Source organism: Dama dama, chromosome 29, assembly GCF_033118175.1.
Source record: "Dama dama isolate Ldn47 chromosome 29, ASM3311817v1, whole genome shotgun sequence".
Lineage (NCBI taxonomy): Eukaryota > Metazoa > Chordata > Mammalia > Artiodactyla > Cervidae > Dama > Dama dama.
Genome location: NC_083709.1, coordinates 11,427,906 through 11,451,322, shown reverse-complemented (window position 1 = coordinate 11,451,322; position 23,417 = coordinate 11,427,906). Strand labels below are relative to the sequence as shown.

General features: G+C 44.8%; 1 protein-coding gene across 13 annotated transcripts in view; it reads right to left on the bottom strand.

Moving 5' to 3' along the window:
* CLCN3 (chloride voltage-gated channel 3) overlaps positions 1-23,417 on the bottom strand; it is a 92,504-nt gene that overhangs the window by 7,013 nt on the left and 62,074 nt on the right. For 12 of the 13 annotated variants that reach the window (XM_061132088.1, XM_061132089.1, XM_061132080.1 and 9 more), the window contains 6 exons: positions 16,311-16,517; positions 14,213-14,293; positions 12,755-13,300; positions 11,135-11,321; positions 8,385-8,783; positions 3,307-3,523 (listed from right to left, as the gene is read on the bottom strand). In XM_061132088.1, coding sequence (XP_060988071.1) covers positions 3,307-3,523; positions 8,385-8,783; positions 11,135-11,321; positions 12,755-13,300; positions 14,213-14,293; positions 16,311-16,517 — 1,637 coding nt within the window. The remainder of the gene's footprint in view (positions 1-3,306; positions 3,524-8,384; positions 8,784-11,134; positions 11,322-12,754; positions 13,301-14,212; positions 14,294-16,310; positions 16,518-23,417) is intronic. The other variant, XM_061132086.1, reaches the window with a different exon arrangement.

Below are 23,417 nucleotides of genomic sequence, written 5' to 3'. Positions count from 1 at the left end.
CAACTAAGTCATCTTATATATACATGCACAAACATGGGTTTTCAAATATGGGATGCTGTTTTAAAAACTAAAATTCAAACATTTCAAATGCAGTGATATCACTATGCGATAAACAACAAAAACTGTAACTATAATCATGTCACATATGGGACCATGGAATTCTTTATACTAAAAAGAGACACTTCAAAACATGAGCTAACACTGAATGTAAATTATTTTATATGATAATGTGAAAATATCTATTAAATTTTCAATGCATTAACTTTCAAATTTTTCACTTTTAGGACTTTATTCTTCAGATCAGTTTTGTTGAGTCACTCAGTCGTGTTGACTCTTTGTGACCCCATGGACTTCAGCATGCCAGGCTTCCCTGTCCATCACCAACTCCCAGAGCTTGCTCACGCCCATCAAGTCGGTGATGCCATCCAACCATCTCATCCTTTGTCATCCCCTTCTCCTCCTTCCCTCAATCTTTCCCAGCATCAGGGTCTTTTCCAATGAGTCAGCTCTTCACATCAGGTGGCCAAAGTATTTGAGCTTCAGCTTCAGCATCAGTCCTTCCAATGAATATTCAGGACTGATCTCCTTTAGGATGGACTGGTTGGATCTCCTTGCAGTCCAAGGGATTCTCAAGAGTCTTCTCCAACACCACAATTCAAAAGCATCAATTCTTCAGTGCTCAGCTTTCTTTATAGTCCAACTCTCACATCCATACATGATCACTGGAAAAACCATAGCTTTGACTAGACGGACCTTTGTCGGCAAAGTAATGTCTCTGCTTTTTAATACGCTGTCCAGGTTGGTCATAGCTTTTCTTCCAAGGAGCAAGCTTCTTTCAATTTCATGGGTGCAGTCACCATCTGCAGTGATTTTGGAGTCCAAGAAAATAAAGTCTGTCACTGCTTCCATTGTTTCCCCATCTATTTGCCCTGAAGTGATGGGACCAGATGCCATGATCTTAGTTTTCTCAATGCTCGGTTTTAGGCCAGCTTTTTCACTCTCCTCTTTCACTTCCATTAAGAGGCTCTTTAGTTCTTCGCCATAATGGTGGTGTCATCTGCATATCTGAGGTTATTGATATGTCTCTCAGCTATTTCTCCCTGCATATTCTTCAGATATGCATATGTAAATTAGTGCATACGAATGTTCACTGAATATTCTTTGTAACACTAAAATTCAAGAAAATGGTTACAATCAATAGAAGGCAGGATAATGAACTGACTGTAACCCCTGGCAAGCGTGTAAGGCCTTGGTATCCTGCCCATCCTTTGCTCACTTTTATCAGCACCGACTGTTCTCCCCTGTGAGCAGTATTCTTGTGGTTGTTTTGTTATTTCTCATCAATGCAGTCTGAGGGCATTTGAACCAGGCAACTGGTTTCCAGAACGGTGTACATTCCTTCAAGGCTAAAGGCACTTTGGACTGTGAACATCCAGCCAGGTGCACTGGCTGAGGAAGACCATGGAGCTGTCTTTCATAAGAAGGATAAGGGTTACAGTGTGGCAGGAAGAGTGTGCAGAGACGACTATTTAAGTCGCCCAAGGAATCTAGAGTGCCTGATGTCAATTCTCAACCTTTCCATTATTAGCACACTTCGAGTTTTAAATGTTAAATTATGCAACAACACGTGCATCCAGAGACCACGCGGCAGCATTCTGGGGGACGACAGGTGAGCGGAAGTTGCAGGGTACGTCTCTGTGGGGAATCCTCAGAGGAAGAGCCGAGAGGGACAGTGCTGGTGAGCCTGCAACGCCCTGAGCCAACCAGACGTCCTGCAGTCTCAGAGCAGCCACAGAGAGCCAAGGAAGCCCCAGGAACTGTGTTCGACACCCTGAACCCACCACCACTCCCAACAACTACCTGTACCTGCACTCTGTCATAGAATAAAAAGAAAACCCTTATCTTGAGAAAAAAAAAAAAAAATAGAACTCCCTGCCCTTGATCAAGATCTCATCCTTCCATCGATTCCTCCCTGCTTCCTGGAGTTACCTTCAGTGGCTAGCACAGTGCAAACACTAGCCACGAGGCACGCTCTCTAGCTTCTATTTGTATTCCATACCCTTACGGCTAATACAGTGTCCAAGAAATTACGGCACTTTCCTGTGGTCCAGTGCTGAAGACTCTGTACTGCTGATGCAGAGGACATGGGTCCCATCCCTGGTTGGGGAACTGAGATCTCACATACCGCATGGTATGGCCAAAAAAAAAAAAAAAAAGAAATCACAAAGAAAGAGATGGACTCTACTGGTCAACAATCACATCCAACAGCAAGAGGCAGGACTTCTGAGCTGGGAGGCTACTGCTCCCTGGACTACCCGTGCTGACCACGGGCCTGGGCACAGCTTCCCACATAGATGACCGTCTCCATGCAGAGGGACCGCAGAGGGGCTGCAGCCAGAGGCGCCCACCTCCTGCCGTCCCCAGGAGAGGGCGTGTTCTGTCTGCACAGGATGGCTGTGGGACCGCTGGGCCCTCCCGAAGTCTCACACGGTGCGGGGCAGCCGCCCCGCCTACTCCACCAGCCTCGCTGTCCTCAGCCTTCAGGCGCAGCACAGTCCTGAGGGCTCCGAGCAGGAAGGGCAGCGTGGTGGGAACCAGGGGCCCAGAGAGAAGGGCGGCAGGGAGGCACACCCCAGGCCCGGGAGCGGGGAGCAGCGCCAGGCAGCAGGCGGGCGCCAGGGGCAGAGGCACAAGGTCTCCCCGCTCCCTGACTCCCACCAGACCATACTTCCCCAAACTCCCACGTGGAGAAACACGGCCAGGTTATGTGCGAAGGGCAGAAAAACCAATGTGTGCATTTTAAATACATAAGTGTTTATCTGCCAGCACTGTATTCACAGGATTTGCAGATGGAGACTGTAGAAAAGCGGAAACAGAGCATTTACAAAAGGTTTTCAGCTAATCCATCAACTTTGACTAATTATACACAATTTCCCTCACCACACAATAAATCAAATAGTAAACAGCCAGAAAGTTATTACTGTCCTAGAGATGAAGACTCTGACCATGAAATATCTGCAAGAACAGGCCGCTGCAGAGCTCCATGCAGTGGGGTCCACTGCTGTCCGAAAAGGGACCCCTCAGCTTGGAGGCCCCCCAGCCCCTCCCCGACCTCCTAGGACATCGCCTCCCTGCAGCCCTGAAGCGCTCCTGGCTCAGCAGAGACCTGGCAGTCAACACTTCGCCCACCCTTGGTAAGTGGGACTCTGAGGGGCTAATCCTGAACAGCAGACCTCCCCCAGGGGCCTGACGGGGCTCCCCCTACCCCGACCCCGAGGGCCCCGCACGCGAGGGGGACACACCCACCCGTTGTGCGTGACGAGGCACTGCCGCAGGCCCAGCTTCCGGAAGATGTCCACCACGATCTCCATGGGCGTGTGGTCCGTCACCGTGAACGGGCTCATGTCCAGGATGCTGCGGAGCTTCAGCGGCCGGGGGCTCTCGGCCGGCAGGGACGGGGTGTGCTGCGCGAAGCAGACGCGCGAGCTGCCCACGATCCCCTCCTGCTTTTTCCGGGCGCTTTCTGCAGAGACAGAGAAGACCGCCCGTGACACTCTGACAGGACTCCTTCTGCTTTCACGGCGACCTGCTCGTCACACGTTTAAAACGGCGAACAAACATATCCTTCTGACCTCTTCGTTTTTTCCTCTCTTCCTAACCAAGAAAAAAACCCACTGAAAAGCTATTTTGCGATCTCCTGTACTCGACAGAATCAGAATCTACTAATAACAAATCATCTTTGTGCAAGTAAAATATTTTTGGTGTAATCATTAGTACGGCATGATTTTCGTCGCTGCTGTCTAACTCTGACGTGGACCAGGAAACGTGCTGGGACCACAGGACTTTATGCCTGCACAAGCAATGAGACAGCCCTCACGAAGGGAGCCTCCCCTCCAGGGCCCACCGCGCCAGGCGCCCCTCCTCCTGCCTCGCAGCCGGATCCACAGAGAACTCCACGCCCCTGCCAGGACTGACTGTCTGTCCCCTGCCGTGAACCGGCTAGTTCGCGCTCTTTTCTGGCATTCAAGCTTAACTTCGCAGGTGAGCCGTGAGGCGGGGTGGATGGACGCTGGCCAACCTTCAGGGTTTATCTGTGAAGGTCATGAGTTCCTGCTCTTGGGGCCCTGCCGGTGCTCCTGCCTTGTGTCTGCGTCCGCTGCCTCCTCTCAACGTGGAGACAGGACGTGGCCAAGAGGCAGAACACTGCAGAGGAAGAGTGCAGACCGCGGGGGAGGGAGGAGGAGACCCAGAAAAGGGAGAGCACGCCCGAGGAAAATAAAAATGCTCACGTTCCTACTGCCGAGTCAGTGTGAATTCAAAACTGCGTACACATATGGTATTTGTCACACTGAACATTATTTTGAACAGAAATTCAGCTACAAAAACATTTAAACAAACATACTAAGCCTCAGTCCTGCATGGAACAGTAAGCACAGCTCGCAAACACAAGCTGCAACCCTTTCCACTCCTTCCGATCACCAAGGCCTGACTTTACCGTGCGTAACGCCCAGCGGGGTTCTAACACTGGGACTCCCTAACACCTTGAAAGCATGAGGAAGACACTGGGGAGAAGAAAGCCCCTCAGTAACTGTCTTCTGAAAAATGCTTGTTGAGCTGTTGTCAGCCCAAAGAAGCATCAGGTTACTGGCCCATCATGAATGACAGTCATTCTGAGTGCTTTATAAAGCTAAGCCCAGTGTTCAACCTGAAACCTTAACTGACCACATATTATACCATCAGTCCAAACAAGCAGAAAGACTGCTTAAATATACATCTAATGATAAAACAATTCCAGAAGAGTTTAGAAAAATGCCATTGATTACTGTGATTCATTTCCTTATTTCCTGGAACTAAGGGCCTTTACACCTGCACAAGCAATGAGACAGCCCTCACTACGGGATACAGAGGCCCGCGCCTAGGGAGTCCATCTGGGATCCAATATGATGTCTGAAGAACACCACTTTTATATGAAGGCCGGCATTATTGACACAAGCACACTTACTGAACACGTACTAAGCGCCAGGACATCTCCTACATTTGGTTTTTGAATGTCATTCAAGGGCCTTTGAAACAGAAATCACCATCCGAATTTTGACATGATTCACCTTTTTTTAAGGAGTGCAGGCAAATGTAGAGTTCACTTCCAGAAGAAGGGCTTACTTGTGTTAATTAAGAAAGCAAACAGGTCACTATATTCATAGCATGGTGTTTCAACTACCTGAGCAGGTACAAGGCTCATTTTAACTCCTACAAAGAGATACACAGAGACTGGTCCAGGGACTAGCGTTCGGATTCCTGAGTAAGCACCACTCCCCAGTCTGGGGTTGGTAACCCTGCTGTGGGGAGAGCCCGAGCAGGGTCTCCCCCAGGTTGTTAAAGCTCTGCTCCGCACAGAAGCTCCCGAGGGGGCAGCCTGTCCCTATGCACGCACCTCTCTGACCCCGGTCACTGTGTCCACAGGTTCCAAGTTCTCACACATGAACAATCTCCCTGTAAGACCCACCGTTCCTAGTACACACATGGAAAGGAGCAGGTACACTTTTACACCCTAAAGTGGGAAACAGAAAAGACTATTCCATTCACACTGTAAGCACTGTTAAATATATGCTTCATTTTGCTTTTTATTTACTTCTTTATTAATCTTTTGGTCACGCCACAGGGTATGTGGGATCTAGTTCCCCGACCAGGGATCGAACCTGGGCCCCCTGAATGGGCAGCAGGGAGTCTTAACCGCTGGGCCACCAGGGAAATCCTGTGCTTCATTTTAAAGAAGCCCACATAACATTCAGCCTCAGTAATACATCTGGACACAAAAAGGCAAGAGGCATGTCTCTCCATTTGAACTAAACCTGAACACAGTCAACTGCTGTTCACGCCTGGTGAGGGCACGTGGCAGAACCACAACTTAATACTGTCTGAAAATATCTTACAAAATCACACATGTGTTGCTCTCTGACTCAACAACTCCGTTTCCAGGATCTGCCTACTTCTGTGCCCAGAGAAAACATCAACCGAGTGAGGTCATCAGCTGTGTGAGGAAGCAGTGTTCATCAGAGCAGAATGGAAGCCTCTCACACGTCCCTCAGTGGGAAGCTGACATAATCACGAGGAGTTCCGCAGCACCTCCACTCTGGCGCTGAAGCTGCTAAAGATAACATGATCTGGAAAGAGGCCCAAGAACACACCGTGCAGTGGAGAAGATGAGACACAGGACCGCACACGATACAATCTGCTGCTGAAGAAGAAAAAGGGAAAAACACACACACTGATGTACGGACGCACTGAATACCATCCACAGAAACGGCGGAAGCCGCGGAGTGCCTGCCTGCAGAGCTAACCGGCCACTACAACGTCATGGGCAAGAGGTTTTCACTCTGTATGTTTAACCTTCTTGAGTTTCAACTATGTGTATGTACTGTCTACACATAAAGTAAAAAAAAAAAGTTTTAATAAAAATGGAGAATTTATAAATAAATCTGGGGAAAAGTGGTCTTTTAAATCTTGAGTTTTCCTATCCCCAGACACAAGACAGCTCATGACTTACTCCAGCATTCTTTCTTGCTAAAGTATTTTTATAAGTATCTTATATAAATATATATAAACAATATATCTTCTATAAATATACTAAACTACATACTATATCTTACATAAACTACATACTATAGTTTATATAAATATACATAAACTACATATTATATCATATATAATATGTTGATTATAACATAAAAAACCTGGCATACAGGTCTATTTTTCCCATTGAAAAATTAAAACTTTAGCAAATATATGTGTGTGAACATTTAAAGTATGGTACAATAGACCACAGTGTAACCAAGCTTTCTGACAGCAGGGTTTGAGAACTCACAGACCTAAGGCACCCCAAGTCCCTGAAACCTCTTATGCCAATATTCTATTTCCCAAGACAGTAATAAAAAATATGTAAAAATATATCCACAGAATCAATGGGAGTACAAATAATTTTTAACTTTACCATCGTCTTATCTTTTAAAAACCTGGGCTTTTTCCTTCAAATTTCTATATAAATGCCAAAATTCCCACCCTTTTCTTCTTTGTTTACTCTTACATGTTACAGTATAAAAAATAAACAAGGAAAGGCTCCTCTGACGTTGCCATGGTGACGGCTTGGAGGTGGACACGCCTAGACGCAGCCCTATCTGCCATACACGCTGGAACCCTTACTCCGTGAACCTCCAGCAGGACCCACAGTGCCAGGACCACCGGGCTACAGAAGGCCTCCACGCCGCATCTCCTCGGCTGAACTGGCTGTTCTGCAGCCTTTCTCTCTTGTCTGTGCGTGAATAGCTTTTGTAGCTGACAGCTTCCAGTCTGATGTGAGAAATACTGCTCATCACACCACCCAGCCTTCCCTCTTAAACGGTGCAAGAACTCAAACACTTTACAACCCTTCTGCAGCAGTCAGAGAGGTCAGCTGGAGGGAGGCACCAGGTTCACAGGAGTGACCCTTGGGGATGGGCGGAACGCTCTGCGTTTCAGCTCCAAGCCCTCTACTCAACACTGGGAGTGATTACCAAAGCAATGGCTGGACGGAAATACCCTCTGTCACCTCTGGGGGTTTGGGAAGAGCAGTCAGACTAGAAAAGGAGTCAGATTACGCAGACGTCTTACCAGCCTCATCAATACTGCAGGACTACAAGGAAAGGGGATAAATACATTTTGGAGGAACAAAATTGGCTTCCTCCTCAGAAATGGTTTATCTCAAAAAAAATAACACAGATGGCTAATGCCTTTAAACTATCAATACCTTTTCAGGAACGTCAGCACAGAATATAGGAGATCTTCCTTTTTTATCCTGGCACTTAACCAGAAATAAAATCTCAATTATCTTTTTCACTTGAAACTATATATTACAAATTAATAGTATAAATCTAAATTCCAAAATTTAAAAAGCAATACCCTGTGGATTGGATATGAAACAGACCAAAGATGATGGAATTTTCAATAACTTGCATTCAAATAATGAGAATGTATTTAGCTGAATACCTCAACAGTTACTAAGGCCTCACAGTACTAGTTCACGTTATTATGAAGGCTATCAACAAAACTTTTCTGGGCAAGAAGAGTCTGACTCCAAGCTTTCATAATAATGCCAAATCAAAAGTTCAAACAATATTTAGGTGGAAAACAACCCATGGAAGCATAAATTCCTTTCCTAAAAAAATCCTAAGAGATGAAGAGATACACAATATACCACTTGCCCCCACAAACTCAACAAATTATATTTTACAGTTTCCCTTTCTTTCGAAAATCTATTATATATTTGTATCTGGCCACCCAGGTACCTAGACACCGACAGCCAGTCAGAGACGGGCGTGTGCCTGCGTGTGTAGGTTTCTTTAAAAGGGTACCTATGGCAATGGTCAGGTCTCTTCTGAGGGCAAAGCCCACGAGTCTCTGCGACTCCCTGGACATGATGACGGGAAAACCATTGTAGCTGGTCTCGTTGATCATGTTCTCTATGTCGTCCACCGTCATGTTGTCCTGGGTCAGCACGGCCAGCGGGGGATCACTCCTCCGAGGCCTCATGACATCGGCAGCCAGGGTGGTGTGGGTGAACTCTTCTTTGGCATCCAGGAAGGGGTACCCGTTCAGCCGGATGTGGGCTTCATAGATGCCTTCCCTCCCGAAGGCATCGCCCACCCATTTGCTGGTCATCACAGCAGCCATGAGGGGCACGATGTACTCCAGGCCTCCCGTGAGCTCAAAGACGATAACCACCAAGGACACGGTCATCCTCGTCACACCACCTGAAAAAGCAAGGGCCAGGGTCAGGAAGCACAGGATCCCCACCAACCCACAGTGGCAGAATTGCTCCACAAGGCAGGTGAACCCAAACTATAAACAAACTTAGTGAAAAGGATCACGACTATTGTGATAAGATCCCGAGAAACACTCATCTTTATAACATTTCAAACCTGTTATACTTCAGATAAAAAAACAAAAAACACAGCTGACCAGCCGAAACGATCTGCTGTTTTGGTTTAACACTATAACAGTGACATAATCTCACCCCTATGAAAGCTGATGATTAATTCTTAAAACAGTTTAGTGAAGCATGTTAGAGCTAACTTATTTACCACCCATTTACAAATTAAACTCCTGTGGGTAGAATATTAAGTTAATACATCTGTCCTCTAGTAAGTCTCTGCAAAGTGAGTAAAAACATTTGGACGCCTTGTGATTTCTGTTAATACTGTAACACTCCCTTAGAAAGTCCATCTGAACATTCACAGTGTCCACAAGACCACCACAGGGACCCACCCTTTCCCTGGCCCAGGCCTCTCCACCCACTGTGGTGTCTGCCCCCCATCTCCAGCTACTCATACCTTGTCTTATTACAGTCATGCCTGCCTCATTTCCAACCATGAAGACTTTGGGTGACCCCCTAGTGCAGAAACCACCACACACTCAAAACCAAAGTCCTCCTCGTCTCCAAAGAGCTCCCCGTGCAACCTCCCTGATGCCGACGCCGGGCACCACTTCCCTCCCGACAACCGAGTGGCCACTGCTGATTCATTCCGAGGCTCTCGTCTCGTCCTCTCAGGTTTGCTCCGCAATGTCTATGCAGGTTCCTTTCACAGCATCTTCACTCCGACCAGCCTAGTCAGCCCTCAGCACTCTGTTCCTCAGCCTGAGTTGTTTCATCTTCCCTCCCTGACCGCAGCCCCATTACCTTCCTTCCACCTGACCAGCCGCGTTCCAGGTTAACCTCTCCACAGTGCTACTTCTACCACGCTGCTTCTCTGCTCAACATCCTAGCAGGGGACTACAGGTTATCAAGCTTCACCTCACCCTATTGTTACTAGCAGAAGGCAGAAAGAGCCCACTATACATGACATATTTGCCTTATGCTACGGACGCCCCAAGCAGTTTACAAAGGCTTCTATTATTTTTAACTACATGCACATTTTATCAGGTATTTTTATGCTAACAGTTTTAAATGCATATCATTGTATATAACCCTCAACAGCAAGAAACAAGTAGTTATTACTTCCATTTTGAAGAAAATAAAAAATCAAGAAGTAAAGGAACTTTCCCAGAGTCTTCACGGTGAAAATGGCAAAGCCACAACCCTGCTACAGACCTGACCGATTCCAAACACAAACTCGTCCTGATGAGAATCACGCTCCTCCTCACCAACCCAACTCCACTTCCCGAGGTGCCCACAACGCTCTCTCTGCAACACTGCCAGTCTCTTCCGACCCCACGAATGCCAGGTTCATCATCCCAGCTCTGCTGTCTGCACACTCCTGGCCTAGTGAATGAAGTCGCCCCCTGCCAAGCCCGCTCCTCAGAACAAAGTGAACGTCCGCCCCAGCCAAGCCCCTGCTGCCCGCTCACTTTGAGGCTCTCCAACACCCAGCTGCCGGGAGGGCCTGTGTTCACATTTCTTTCTGTGTCATTCCCCACTTCCCCATGGCACAGATGAGCACCTGCTTCTCTGGAGAGAACCACTCTCTCCGTCACTTTCATCTATGACACACCTGAAGGTCGATAACTACACAATTTTAAGTCACTGAGCAGAACTAAGTCAAGATACCAAGTATAACTAAATATTATAGCCAAAATTACGCTGACATTTTAAATGTAAAAAAGTAATTTTTCATGTTCAAGAGGATAAGAAATAGATTCTTAGGAATTTAATGCCAGTTTTTTGCTTTTCTTTTCATTAAAACAGAAGCTACCTTTTTCCTTTCGGCTATCGATGCACCTTAAGCAGAGGCAGGCTGATAAAGAAACCTTTTACTACGGTTCCCAGTCATCACCGCAGAGCTGGGATGAAGATGCTCGGAGCTCTGCTGGAGTGTGGACCCAGGAACCACGCCAGAGGTCACAGGTAAAGCCAAGGAAAGCGTAAGCAACTCCTCGGACAGGACTAAACAAGCCTATGTTGTTGGAGATGTCTGCTGTCATTAAGCATCACGCGTACTGAAATGATGCTAATTTAACCACACCTACAGTTCTGCACTGACGCGTGTTCAGGGACAGGTAAGATGAAAGCTGGTTCTACACAGGCCGATGCCCACTGGGCCCTGCTCCCTGACCCCACCTGTCTCTCAGCCAGCCCGCCAGACAGACACACACCCAGTCTCGTTACCTAGGCAGGCGGCCGCACCGACCATGGCATACAGGCCGGGGGTGATGCAGTCAGCGCCGACCTCACACCACTCCTTAAAGATGAACCAGTCGTGGTGATAGTAGGCCAGCTGCTCCACCGCGATGCCCACGATGCGGCCGGCGATGGCGCCAATGGCCATGCTGGGGATGAACAGGCCGGACGGGACCTGCGACAGGGCAGACGCTCAGTGAGGCAGGTTCCCTGCTCACCTGCCCTGCACGGGTCGTGGGACCCTCCTCTCACAGGGCAAAAACAAAGCTGCAGCACACCCTCGCTCTAACAGTCTCCCTAACAACAAAGTAACTGAGTTACAGAGTAACAAACCACCTTCTCCAGCCCAAAGAGAAGGTAATCCAAAACGTCTCCTTAGAAGGGACCAAACAGGCATCTCATTCTCCTGCATGTTAGAGCTTCAGCCAGGGCAGAGGAGGGCAGGGGCCTTAGCGGCCTGCTCCGCAGGAACACAGGAGGCTGAGTGGGGGCTCCCCACTCTGGACAGCCACACCCTGTTTCCTGGGAATCTGATCTGCAGTACACAAGGAGGGATTCAGGGTGTTCATCAGCTGACCTTGAAACAGGTTATGGGGGATGACAGGGATGGGCCTGAAGTATCACAAAGGCTTCTTAAAGGTAAAAGAAAAATGTAGAAGTGTTGTGTCAGAATGCTGAGATAAAACGAGATGTGACCAGACGCACTGGCTCTGAGAGAAGGAAGGGGGCCATGAGTCGAGGCTCCTGGAGGCTGGAAAAGGCATGAAAACAGATTCTCCCCCAGAACCTCCGTCACTCCTGCATACATGGTAACTTCAGCCCAGCAAGATCCAATTTGGAGTTCTGATCTCTGCAATTGTATTAAATGTGTGTGATTTTGTGGTGATTTGTCACAGCAGCAATAGGAAGCTAATATAGTGGCTTTAAAACATGATCACAACTCTGACACCACCCCCAAAGTACAGGGTATGTCCTCCCAGGAACCCAGGACCTTCTGACCACATGCAGAGAAGCGAGACACAACAGGCAGCGTGCGCAGGAGACCTCTCGGGTTGGGCCAGAAACGGGCCTCTCGGGACCCTCACTGCAGGGACCCTGAGCTGCCACAAGAGGCACCTACCACCCTCACCCCCCCCACCCCACCCAGACCACCACGCAGGAGAAGCCAGAGACAGGGAGAGAGACAGACAGATGGACAGACGGGGCAGGAGCCCTGGTGGGCCACCCCAGCTGTCGGAACCTGCTCAGCCCTGCTGCCTGGCACACAGACAGCTCTGAGATGCCTGGTCTGAGCCGTGTCGGCAGACAGCCGCGGAGCTGACCACAAACACAGCCTGGCAGCTGAGCACCCCACCAGCTGACCCCACAGCGAGATCACAGTGAGCAGCTCTTAGAAGCTGCGGGGCTTGGGGTGAGCTGATACACAGCACAGACACCGTGCTCAACAAGATAGCCAAAAAGTCTTTTTCCCACAACTAAAAGTTAAACCCCAAAGACAGCTTTCTCAGCCTGTATTTGTGAATCTTCAGATAAAACCTTTGTTTCTCTTTCCACATGCAAGTCTTGGACCCGCCAGTTACCTCAGGAACCCCTCACATGGACACTTACCTTGATACCAAAAGTGAACACAGTCATTATGATCTTAAATATGAGAGCCAGGCACAGTTGCCATATGGCGGAATACACCCCCAGGCCCGCAGGGCGGTCAGGGATGTCGTCAACGATCTTGCTGGCATTCATGTCGTTCCTGTAGTCACACAGGGAGGACGACTCCAGCGGCCCGCAGTCCGTGAACAGCTCTTTGATCAGCTCGCTGGTGTTGAGCCGTGTGTACGGGTTGGGGAAGGCGACCACCGCGGTGATGGCTGCCACCACGATGACCTCAAGGACCGGGTACTTCCCGAACTTGGTGGACTTGCGGCGGCGACACCAGGCAATGTTTGCCCTGATAAAGAAGGCTCCCCAGAGCCCGCCGAACACCCCCAGGAGGATAAAGGGAAACAGTTCAAACAGGTACCATGGAGTGTGATACTCCACGTAGAAGAGGACCAGGCGGCTGTTACCGAATGGATTGATGGATCTCAGAACAAAGGCAGCCACCAAGGCAGCAAAGAACGACCTCCACAGAGTCTTCAGAGGAAAGTAATAGCTGACCTAGAAAAACAAGGGAGAAATTAATGCAGTGATTTTAGAAAACCACTCTGATATGTTATAGCTTGAGCAGTAAATATCAACACTCTAAATTTTGCTGCAGCTAGAATTTATACATAATGAATTTTAATGCAGTAAGAAAATCACCACTATCTTAGTAACCTGGGCTATCACACCATTAACAAATTCACAATATCGACTAATTATAAATGTCTAATAACTATTTAAAATACCTAGCATTGTGTTATTTTCAAAATGAGCTTCACCCCAGTTCAGTCGTGTTAGTTAAGAATAAATGTACCATTGCCGCTCCTGTTAGTTCATAAAAAAAGGATTAAATTTCCCTCTTCTTTATTGAAGCAAAAAGAATGTAAACAACTGGGGGAGAAAAGTAAATTTTAAACCATTTCTAAGTCACATTTTTGTGTAAAAACTCTTAAGCACCAATGAGAGAAAAACAAAATATTCCACTTAAGTGACTAGAATTATTTCCTTAAACATCAGTAAGTGCCACAGAAGTAATCACATGAAAAATTTAAAAAGATGATTTAGAAAATGATTAAAAATCTTAAATAAAAACAAAGCTATAATTTAGCAAATAAGGACTGTTTCAAATATTTTGTATTAAGTCTAATTCATTCGTGCTTACTTTTAATCATGTCAAAAAGGTTAAATTTTAAATAATCATATTTATACATGGATAATATTTTTTAAAAAACGTCTCAATAAACATACATATTACTTTTTATGACTTTTTAATGTACGAAAGAGTGAAAAGTAACTATGAAAACAAATTTGAAAACTTGAAAACAAAGTATACCACACCAGCTGACAAGACTGAGAAGTGCGGCATAACACACGTAACAGTGCTTGTGCATCGTTTTGTTCCTGGTGGCGGCTGTCGTCTTAACCTACCTCTTCCAGACTGAACAGCACTCCTCCAATCGGCGCACCAAAAGCCACAGAGACGCCTGCAGCGGAGGCAGCCGACAGCACCTGCAAAGAAGATGCGGCCATGTCACACTCTCACAGACTCAGCAGGCCAGACAGTGTCTGCGTGGTCCTCAGAGCATCTAATCCCTTCCGAACCTAACTCCCATGTCACCTTCCTCTCCAAGCAAACACAAATATTTCTTCTAAAAAGACTTTTTTCTCTTCTGCTTTAATTGAAAAGTCATTCAAATATTCAATACTCGGTCAAAAAACACTTGCGTGAGATACACCAACGTAAACAGGATGTAGAGGAGAAAAGGCAATGAATTCAACAGCCAAGATGCCTGCGTGAGAAGACCAGCAGACAGAGCCAGGACTGGGGCTCAGGCGGAGCCGTTTGTTTTTAAACAGGATGTCACTTCTTCAGACTTCAGGGCTCACTGCTTCATCACTATCATTGCTTCAGTCCACATCCTAGTAAAATGTCCAGGGAACTGCAAACCCATCACGTTCCCCTATATTTTCAGTCAACTGAGTCCTCTGAAGAGATGGCTGCTGCCACCACGGGAGCCTCACGTGAAGGTGCAAACCTCGGCTGCCCCTGAGGGCCCAGGCTGACCGTCCAGAGCCCCAACACACAGGTCACGGGAAGGAAGGAACGGAACTCAGGGTCCCCCTCCAACTCCCACCAGCATGAAGCCAAGCATACATAAAGTCACTGGGCATCTACTCATAATTAACCACTTTTCTGAAGAGTCTTTATTCCTTCTACTACTTTACTCCAGCAAATATCTGAGGCTACCAATGCATTTCCTCAAATGCTGAATTTGTACATCTTTGAAAGAGAAATCTTAAGTAATAAAAAATTAAATTATAAGTGTTATGAGCATGAACTCCATAGTCAGGTTGCTAGTTGGTAAATTAAAAATGAACCAATACTTGATTTAATTAAACTGTACCTGGCCTGAGAATGCAGACTCTGGCAGGCAGGAGCAAGTCTAACTTACTATTTCAGTGTTTTTTCCCCACCAACACGACTGCTGCCAAACACCGTACAGAATTTTCTGATTCCACCTTTAACAGAATGTACAATCAAGCTAGCACCTACACATCTACAACTCACAGATGTTTTCATTTGTTTCATATAAGTATCCAAGAATCATTTAAACATATCAAAAGAAGTGGGCAAAGGAAGAAAATAAAAATATGAGGCCTAAATGCCTTCAATTAACGTGAAAGCCAGTCATGTATACCCCAAGGTGTCAGAATCAAGTTAAGTCATAAACATCACAATGTGTATACACCAAAATCCAGGTAAAGTTAATTTCTATGCTATTACCTAATAAGGTAATTTTTGCACTTATAATGAACAAATAACAAATCTTCCCCCACAATGTCAAGGTCCAACAGCAAATAATGGAAATGAACTGACAAATGCAGACTAGACAGGGAAACAGAGGGCCGGGGCTCCCACAGTCTGGAGCTAATAAGAAGGTGCAAGGAGCCCACTTTTCTTCCAGAAAATATCCACTGCAACCTGGAAACATCAGGTTTCAGTGTCTCCATGATCTCAGGATGACCTAAACAAAGGGCAAAGGAAGCTGCCCTAAAGAGCCAAATAAGAGCAGGTGCTACATGCCCTTCACTGTGAAGCAGTATCAACCTCCGGTGGTTTTGATGCCCTCTGGGTTCCCTAAGGAGCAGCAAGCTCCCTGAGGTGGCACCCCTCCTCCAGAGGAAAACAGCTGGTGAGATGCCTCACCCCAGGAGAAACAGTGACGGGGAGAACCAGGAGAGAAAGCAACGCAACATCTGGGGGACACGTCAGAGGAGGAAAGGTGTAAAGTAAAGCAAAAGCAAAGGAAAATATTTCTGAAATCTTACTGAAACCAACAGACCCCAGGCCAACTCTAGAGAGCATTCAGAAAGGGGGAAGGAGCACAAGGAAGCCTCACGTTACAATTGGAATCTGAGTACAGAATTTACCCAAAAAGTAGAGAGTAAAATATGTGAAACTGTTCACGGACTAAGTGTATGTAATGGATATTCACCTATTAAATAAAGGACAGAATACACTTACCTCTCTTTTTTTCGCTTCATTTGTGCTGTACTTCGGAAAGAGGTAGGAAAAGATGTTTCCACAGCAACAGGCAACGTGGACCAAGGGCCCTTCTTTTCCTAAACTCAAGCCTGATGCCACAGCCAGTACCAATGTGATGGTTTTAATCATTAAAGTCCATTTTCCCAAGTAGCCTCGGATGATGAATCCACTCAAAATAGTTTTAATCTACAAAGGAAAGATCAAAGCAGCTTAATTTCCTTTAAGAAACTGCAAATTTCAGTGGGCAATGGGAAGATTCACAATTCATTTTCTGATAGTCTGAACTATTATGCTCTATATAATAAATTCTCACTCTCTTCCCCTGCAAGGGCAGAAGGCAGCCCTAGCTCATGGACAAAACTGAAATACCAGGCCATGTTAAGGGGCTACAGACTTCAGTACACCCCTGTACAATTACATAACCAGCTAATGGCAAATCGCAATATTTCTACTATAGAAATATAATACAGTTAGATACATTTCAGACGCTCTGTATCAGAAATAAAGGTATTTTGCCTTTAAAGATATTATGTCTTCTCACAGTAGAATGTGTAATTATATGTAATATTTTCTTATATATTAAGAAGGATGTGTGACAACTGGTGAATACTATATGGTATTGTTCCATATTAAAGATGTTCTTAATACAGCTTTACAATCACTAACATTGCTTTTAAAAGCTATGCACTAGGAGGAGCTAAAATGGCGGAGAAACAGGACGGGGAGGCCACTTTCTCCCCTACAAATTCACTGAAAGAACATTTGAACACTGAGCAAACTTCACAAAACAACTTCTGATCGCTAGCAGAGGACATCAGGCGCCCAGAAAAGCAGCCCATCATCTTCGAAAGGAGGTAGGACAAAATATAAAAGATAAAAAGAGAGACAAAAGAGCTAGGGACGGAGACCCATCCTGGGAAGGGAGTTGTAATAGAGTAAGTTTCCAAACACCAGGAAACCCTCTCACTGGCGGGTCTGGGGGAAGTTTTTGAATCTCGGAGGGCAACCTAACTGAGAGGGAAAATAAATAAAACCCACAGATTACATGCCTAAAAGCAACTCCCAGCAGAAAAGTACCCCAGACGCCCGCATCCGCCACCAGCAAGTGGGGGCTGAACAGAGAGGAGCGGGGCATTGCTTAGACTGGGCCTGAATGCCCTAAGGGCAATCGGAGGGAGCTAACGTGAGAAGCAACTTAAACTGTGGGATAGCAAGAGAGAGAGAAAATTAACTGGCCCGAACACACCACGGTCCCGTTCGCAGAACAAAGGAAGAACTGAGCGATCCCAGAGAAGAGCTAGCAGGCAGCGGACCGGCCCATCCCTCGCGGAGGCAGGGGGGAGGGGAGAGGGGCAAACTCGGCCCCAGAGAGGGCACCCCCTACCAAACTGCAAACAGGCTCCCAGTTTCTAACCAAAGGCTTCTTAAGAGTCTGGATGGTTGACATCCGCCGGGAGGGTCGCGACTAGAGACCAGATCCCCAGAACAGACACAAGGCGCACCTCACCGGTGTGCGCGGAAACTGAGGCTGGGACCGCGGAGGGGATAAGGCTCACTGCACCCAGGGAGAGTGCGCTAATCAAGCTCCTGGCTGCCTGAGCTGCTCCGGCGGGGAAGGCACAAAACGCAGGCCCAACCGAGTCTGCGCTATTGTGGAGTACCCGAAAACGGGAACCGCACGCCACGCAGGGCCCGCTCCCTGGAGAGCAGCCTGGAGCCTGAGCAGTGTAGCACACCGCTGTGAGCTGGGCAAACCCAGTGTGGCCGGAACACTGTGAGTGCTCCCCATACACAGCGCCCCTCCCTCCCCGCAACAGGACTGAACTAGCGAATCTAAACAGGAGACCACCTCCGCCCGCCTGTGTCAGGGCGGAAATTAGGCACTGAAGAGACTGGCAAACAGAAACGAAAGAAACAAAGCGAACCGCTTCAGAAGTGATGGGGCAACAGATTAAAATCCCTGTAGTTAACACCGACTACATCAGAAGGGGCCTATAGATATCGAGAAGTGTAAGCTGGAACAAGGCGCTATCTGAAACTGAACCAAACCCACACTGCCCGCACCAGCTCCAGAGAAATTCCTAGATATATTTTTACATTTTTTTTTAAATTTAAAAAAAAATTTTTTTTCTTTTCTCTTTTCTTTTAAAATTCCCTATTACTCCTCTATTACTCCTTAACTTTCATTTTCATAATTTTACTTTTTAATTAAAAAAATGTTTTTTTTTCTTTTTTTCTCTTATTTTCTTTTAAAGTCCTCTATTACTCCTTAATTTTCATTTCACTATAACCTTGCCAAAAAAAAAAAAAAAAGAAAGAGGCCCTATTTTTAAACTGGACTTCATATATATTTCTTAAATTTTTTGTGTTTTTCTTTTTGTTTTTAATATTGTATTTTTAAGAGTCTAATCTCTACTCTAGAGTTTTAATCTTTGTTTTTCAGTGTTTGATATCAATTTTGGACATTTAAGAATCCAATATTCAGTTCCCATTTTTACTCAGGAGTGTGTTGATTACTCTCTCCCCCTTTGACTCTCCATTTTCTCCCTCAGATCACCTCTATTTCCTCCCCTCCCCTTCTCTTCCCAATCCAATTCTGTGAATCTCTGTGGGTGTCTGGGCTACGGAGAACACTTAGGGAATGGAGAACTGCGTAGATCTGTCTCTCTCCTCTTGAGTCCCCCTTGTTCTCCTCCTGCTCATCTCTATCTCCCTCCTCCTTCTCCTCTTCTTCATGTAACGCTGTGAACCTCTCTGGGTGTCCCTCACAGTGGAGAATCTTTTCACCATTAACCTAGAAGTTTTATTATCAGTGCAGTATAGTTGGAGAAGTCTTGAGGCTATTGGAAGAATAAGACTGAAATCCAGAGGCAGGAGACTTAAGCCCCAAACCTGAGAATACCAGAAAACTCCTGACTACAGGGAACATTAAGTAATAAGAGGTCATCCAAGAGCCTCCATACCTAGACTGAAACCAACCACCACCCAAGAGCCAATAAGTTCCAGAGCAAGACATACCACACAAATTCTCCAGCAATGCAGGAACATAGCCTTGAGCGTCAACATACAGGCTACCCAAAGTCACACCTAACACACAGAGCCATCTCAAAACTCACTATTGGACACTCCATTGCACTCCGGAGAGAAGAAATCCAGTTCCACGCACCAGAACACCTACGCAAGCTTCCCTAACCAGGAAACCTTGACAAGCCAATTGTCCAACCCCACCTACTGGGAGAAACCTCCACACTAAAAAGGAACCACAGACTACCAGAATACAGAAAGGCCACTCCAGACACAGCAATCTAAACAAGATGAAAAGGCAGAGAAATACCCAGCAGGTAAAGGAACATGAAAAATGTCCACCAAGTCAAACAAAAGAGGAGATAGGGAATCTACCTGAAAAAGAATTTAAAATAATGGAAATAAAAATGATCCAAAATCTGGAAAACAAAATGGAGTTACAGTTAAATAGCCTGGAGACAAAGATTGAGAAGATGCAAGAAATGTTTAATAAGGACCTAGAAGAAATAAAAAAGAGTCAATTAAAAATGAATAATGCAATAAATGAGATAAAAAACACTCTGGGGGGAACCAACAGTAGAATAACAGAGAGAGAAGATAGGATAAGTGAGGTAGAAGATAAAATGGTGGAAATAAATGAAGCAGAGAGGAAAAAAGAAAAAAGGATCAAAAGAAATGAGGACAACCTCAGGGACCTCTGGGACAATGTGAAACGCCCCAACATTCAAATCATAGGAGTCCCAGAAGAAGACAGGCCATGAGAAAATGCTCGAGGAGATAATAGCTGAAAACTTCCCTAAAATGGGGAAGGAAATAGTTACACAGGTCCAAGAAACCCAGAGAGTCCCAAACAGGATAAACCCAAGGCGAAACACCACAAGACACATATTAATCAAATTAACAAAGATCAAACACAAAGAACAAATATTAAAAGCAGCAAGGGAGAAACAACAAATAACACACAAAGGGATTCCCATAAGGATAACAGCTGATCTATCAATAGAAACCCTCCAGGCCAGAAGGGAATGGCAGGACATACTTAAAGTAATGAAAGAGAATAACCTACAACCTAGATTACTGTACCCAGCAAGGAGAATTTAAAAGCTTTACAGACAAGCAAAAGCTGAGAAAATTCAGCACCACCAAACCAGCTCTTCAACAAATGTTAAAGGATCTTCTCTAGACAGGAAACACAGAAAGGTTGTATAAACGCGAACCCAAAACAACAAAGTAAATGGCAACGGGACCATACCTATCAATAATTACCTTAAATGTAAATGGGTTGAATGCCCCAACCAAAAGACAAAGATTCGCTGAATGGATACAAAAACAAGACCCCTATATATGCTGTCTACAAGAGACCCACCTCAAAACAAGGGATACATACGGACTGAAAGTGAAGGGCTGGAAAAAAATATTTCAGGCAAACGGAGACCAAAAGAAAGCAGGAGTCGCAATACTCATATCAGATAAAATAGACTTTCAAATAAAGGCTGTGAAAAGAGACACAGAAGGACACTACATAATGATCAAAGGATCAATCCAAGAAGAAGATATAACAATTATAAATATATATGCACCCAACATAGGAGCACTGCAATATATAAGGCAAATGCTAAAGAGTATGAAAGGGGAAATTAATAGCAACACAATAATAGTGGGAGACTTTAATACCCCACTCACACCTATGGATACATCAACTAAACAGAAAATTAACAAGGAAACACAAACTTTAAATGACACAATGGACCAGCTATACCTAATTGATATCTACAGGACATTTCACCCCAAAACAATCAACTTCACCTTTTTCTCAAGTGCACACGGAACCTTCTCCAGAATAGATCACATCCTGGGCCATAAATCTAGCCTTGGTAAATTCAAAAAAATTGAAATCATTCCAGTTATCTTTTCTGACCACAGTGCAGTAAGATTAGATCTCAATTACAGGAAAAAAATTATTAAAAATTCAAACATATGGAGGCTAAATAATACACTTCTGAATAACCAACAAATCATAGAATAAATCAAAAAAGAAATCAAAATATGCATAGAAACGAATGAAAATGAAAACACAACAACCCAAAACCTATGGGACACTGTAAAAGCAGTGCTAAGGGGAGGGTTCATAGCATTACAGGCTTACCTCAAGAAACAAGAAAAAAGTCAAATAAATAACCTAATTCGACACCTAAAGCAACTAGAGAAGGAAGAAATGAAGAACCCCAGGGTTAGCAGAAGGAAAGAAATCTTAAAAATTGGGGCAGAAATAAATGCAAAAGAAACTAAAGAGACCATAGCAAAAATCAACAAAGCTAAAAGCTGGTTTTTTGAAAAAATAAACAAAATTGACAAACCATTAGCAAGACTCATTAAGAAACAAAGGGAGAAGAACCAAATTAACAAAATTAGACATGAAAATGGAGAGATCACGACAGACAACACTGAAATACAAAGGATCGTAAGAGACTACTACCAGCAGCTCTATGCCAATAAAATGGACAACTTGGAAGAAATGGACAAATTCTTGGGAAAGTATAACTTTCCAAAACTGAACCAGAAAGAAATAGAAGATCTTAACAGACCCATCACAAGCAAGGAAATTGAAACTGTAATCAGAAATCTTCCAGGAAACAAAAGTCCAGGACCAAATGGCTTCACAGCTGAATTCTACCAAAAATTTACAGAAGAGCTAACACCTATCTTACTCAAACTCTTCCAGAAAATTGCAGAAGGTAAACTTCCAAACTCATTCTATGAGGCCACCATCATCCTAATTACAAAACCAGACAAAGATGCCACACAAAAAAGAAAACGACAGGCTAATATCACTGATGAACATAGATGCAAAAATCCTTAACAAAATTCTAGCAAACAGAATCCAACACCATATTAAAAAAATCATACATCATGACCAAGTGGGCTTTATCCCAGGAATGCAAGGATTCTTTAATATACACAAATCAATCAATGTAATACACCACATTAACAAATTGAAAGATAAAAACCATATGATTATCTCAATAGATGCAGAAAAAGCCTTTGACAAAATTCAACATCCATTTATGATAAAAACTCTCCAGAAAGCAGGAACAGAAGGAACATACCTCAACATAATAAAAGCTATATATGACAAACCCACAGCAAGCATTACCTTCAATGGTGAAAAACTGAAAGCATTTCCCCTAAAATCAGGAACAAGACAAGGGTGCCCACTCTCACCACTACTATTCAACATAGTTTTGGAAGTTTTGGCCACAGCAATCAGAGCAGAAAAAGAAATAAAAGGAATCCAGATAGGAAAAGAAGAAGTGAAACTCTCACTGTTTGCAGATGACATGATCCTCTACATAGAAAACCCTAAAGACTCTACCAGAAAATTACTAGAGCTAATCAATGAATATAGTAAAGTTGCAGGATATAAAATTAACACACAGAAATCCCTTGCATTCCTATATACTAACAATGAGAAAACAGAAAGAGAAATTAAGGAAACAATACCATTCACCATTGCAACAAAAAGAATAAAATACTCAGGAGTATATCTACCTAAAGAAACAAAAGACCTATACATAGAAAACTATAAAACACTGATGAAAGAAATCAAAGAGAACACAAATAGATGGAGAAACATACCGTGTTCATGGATTGGAAGAATCAATATTGTCAAAATGACTATACTACCCAAAGCAATCTATAGATTAGATTCAATGCAATCCCTATCAAGCTACCAAAGGTACTCTTCACAAAACTAGAATAAATAATTTCACAATTTCTATGGAAATACAAAAAACCTCGAATAGCCAAAGCAATTTTGAGAAAGAAGAATGGAACTGGAGGAATCAACCTGCCTGACTTCAGGCTCTACTACAAAGCCTCAGTCATCAAGACAGTATGGTACTGGCACAAAGACAGAAATATAGATCAATGGAACAGAATAGAAAGCCCAGAGATAAATCCACGAACCTATGGACACCTTATCTTCAACAAAGGAGACAAGGATATGCAATGGAAAAAAGACAACCTCTTTAACAAGTGGTGCTGGGAAAATGGGTCAACCAC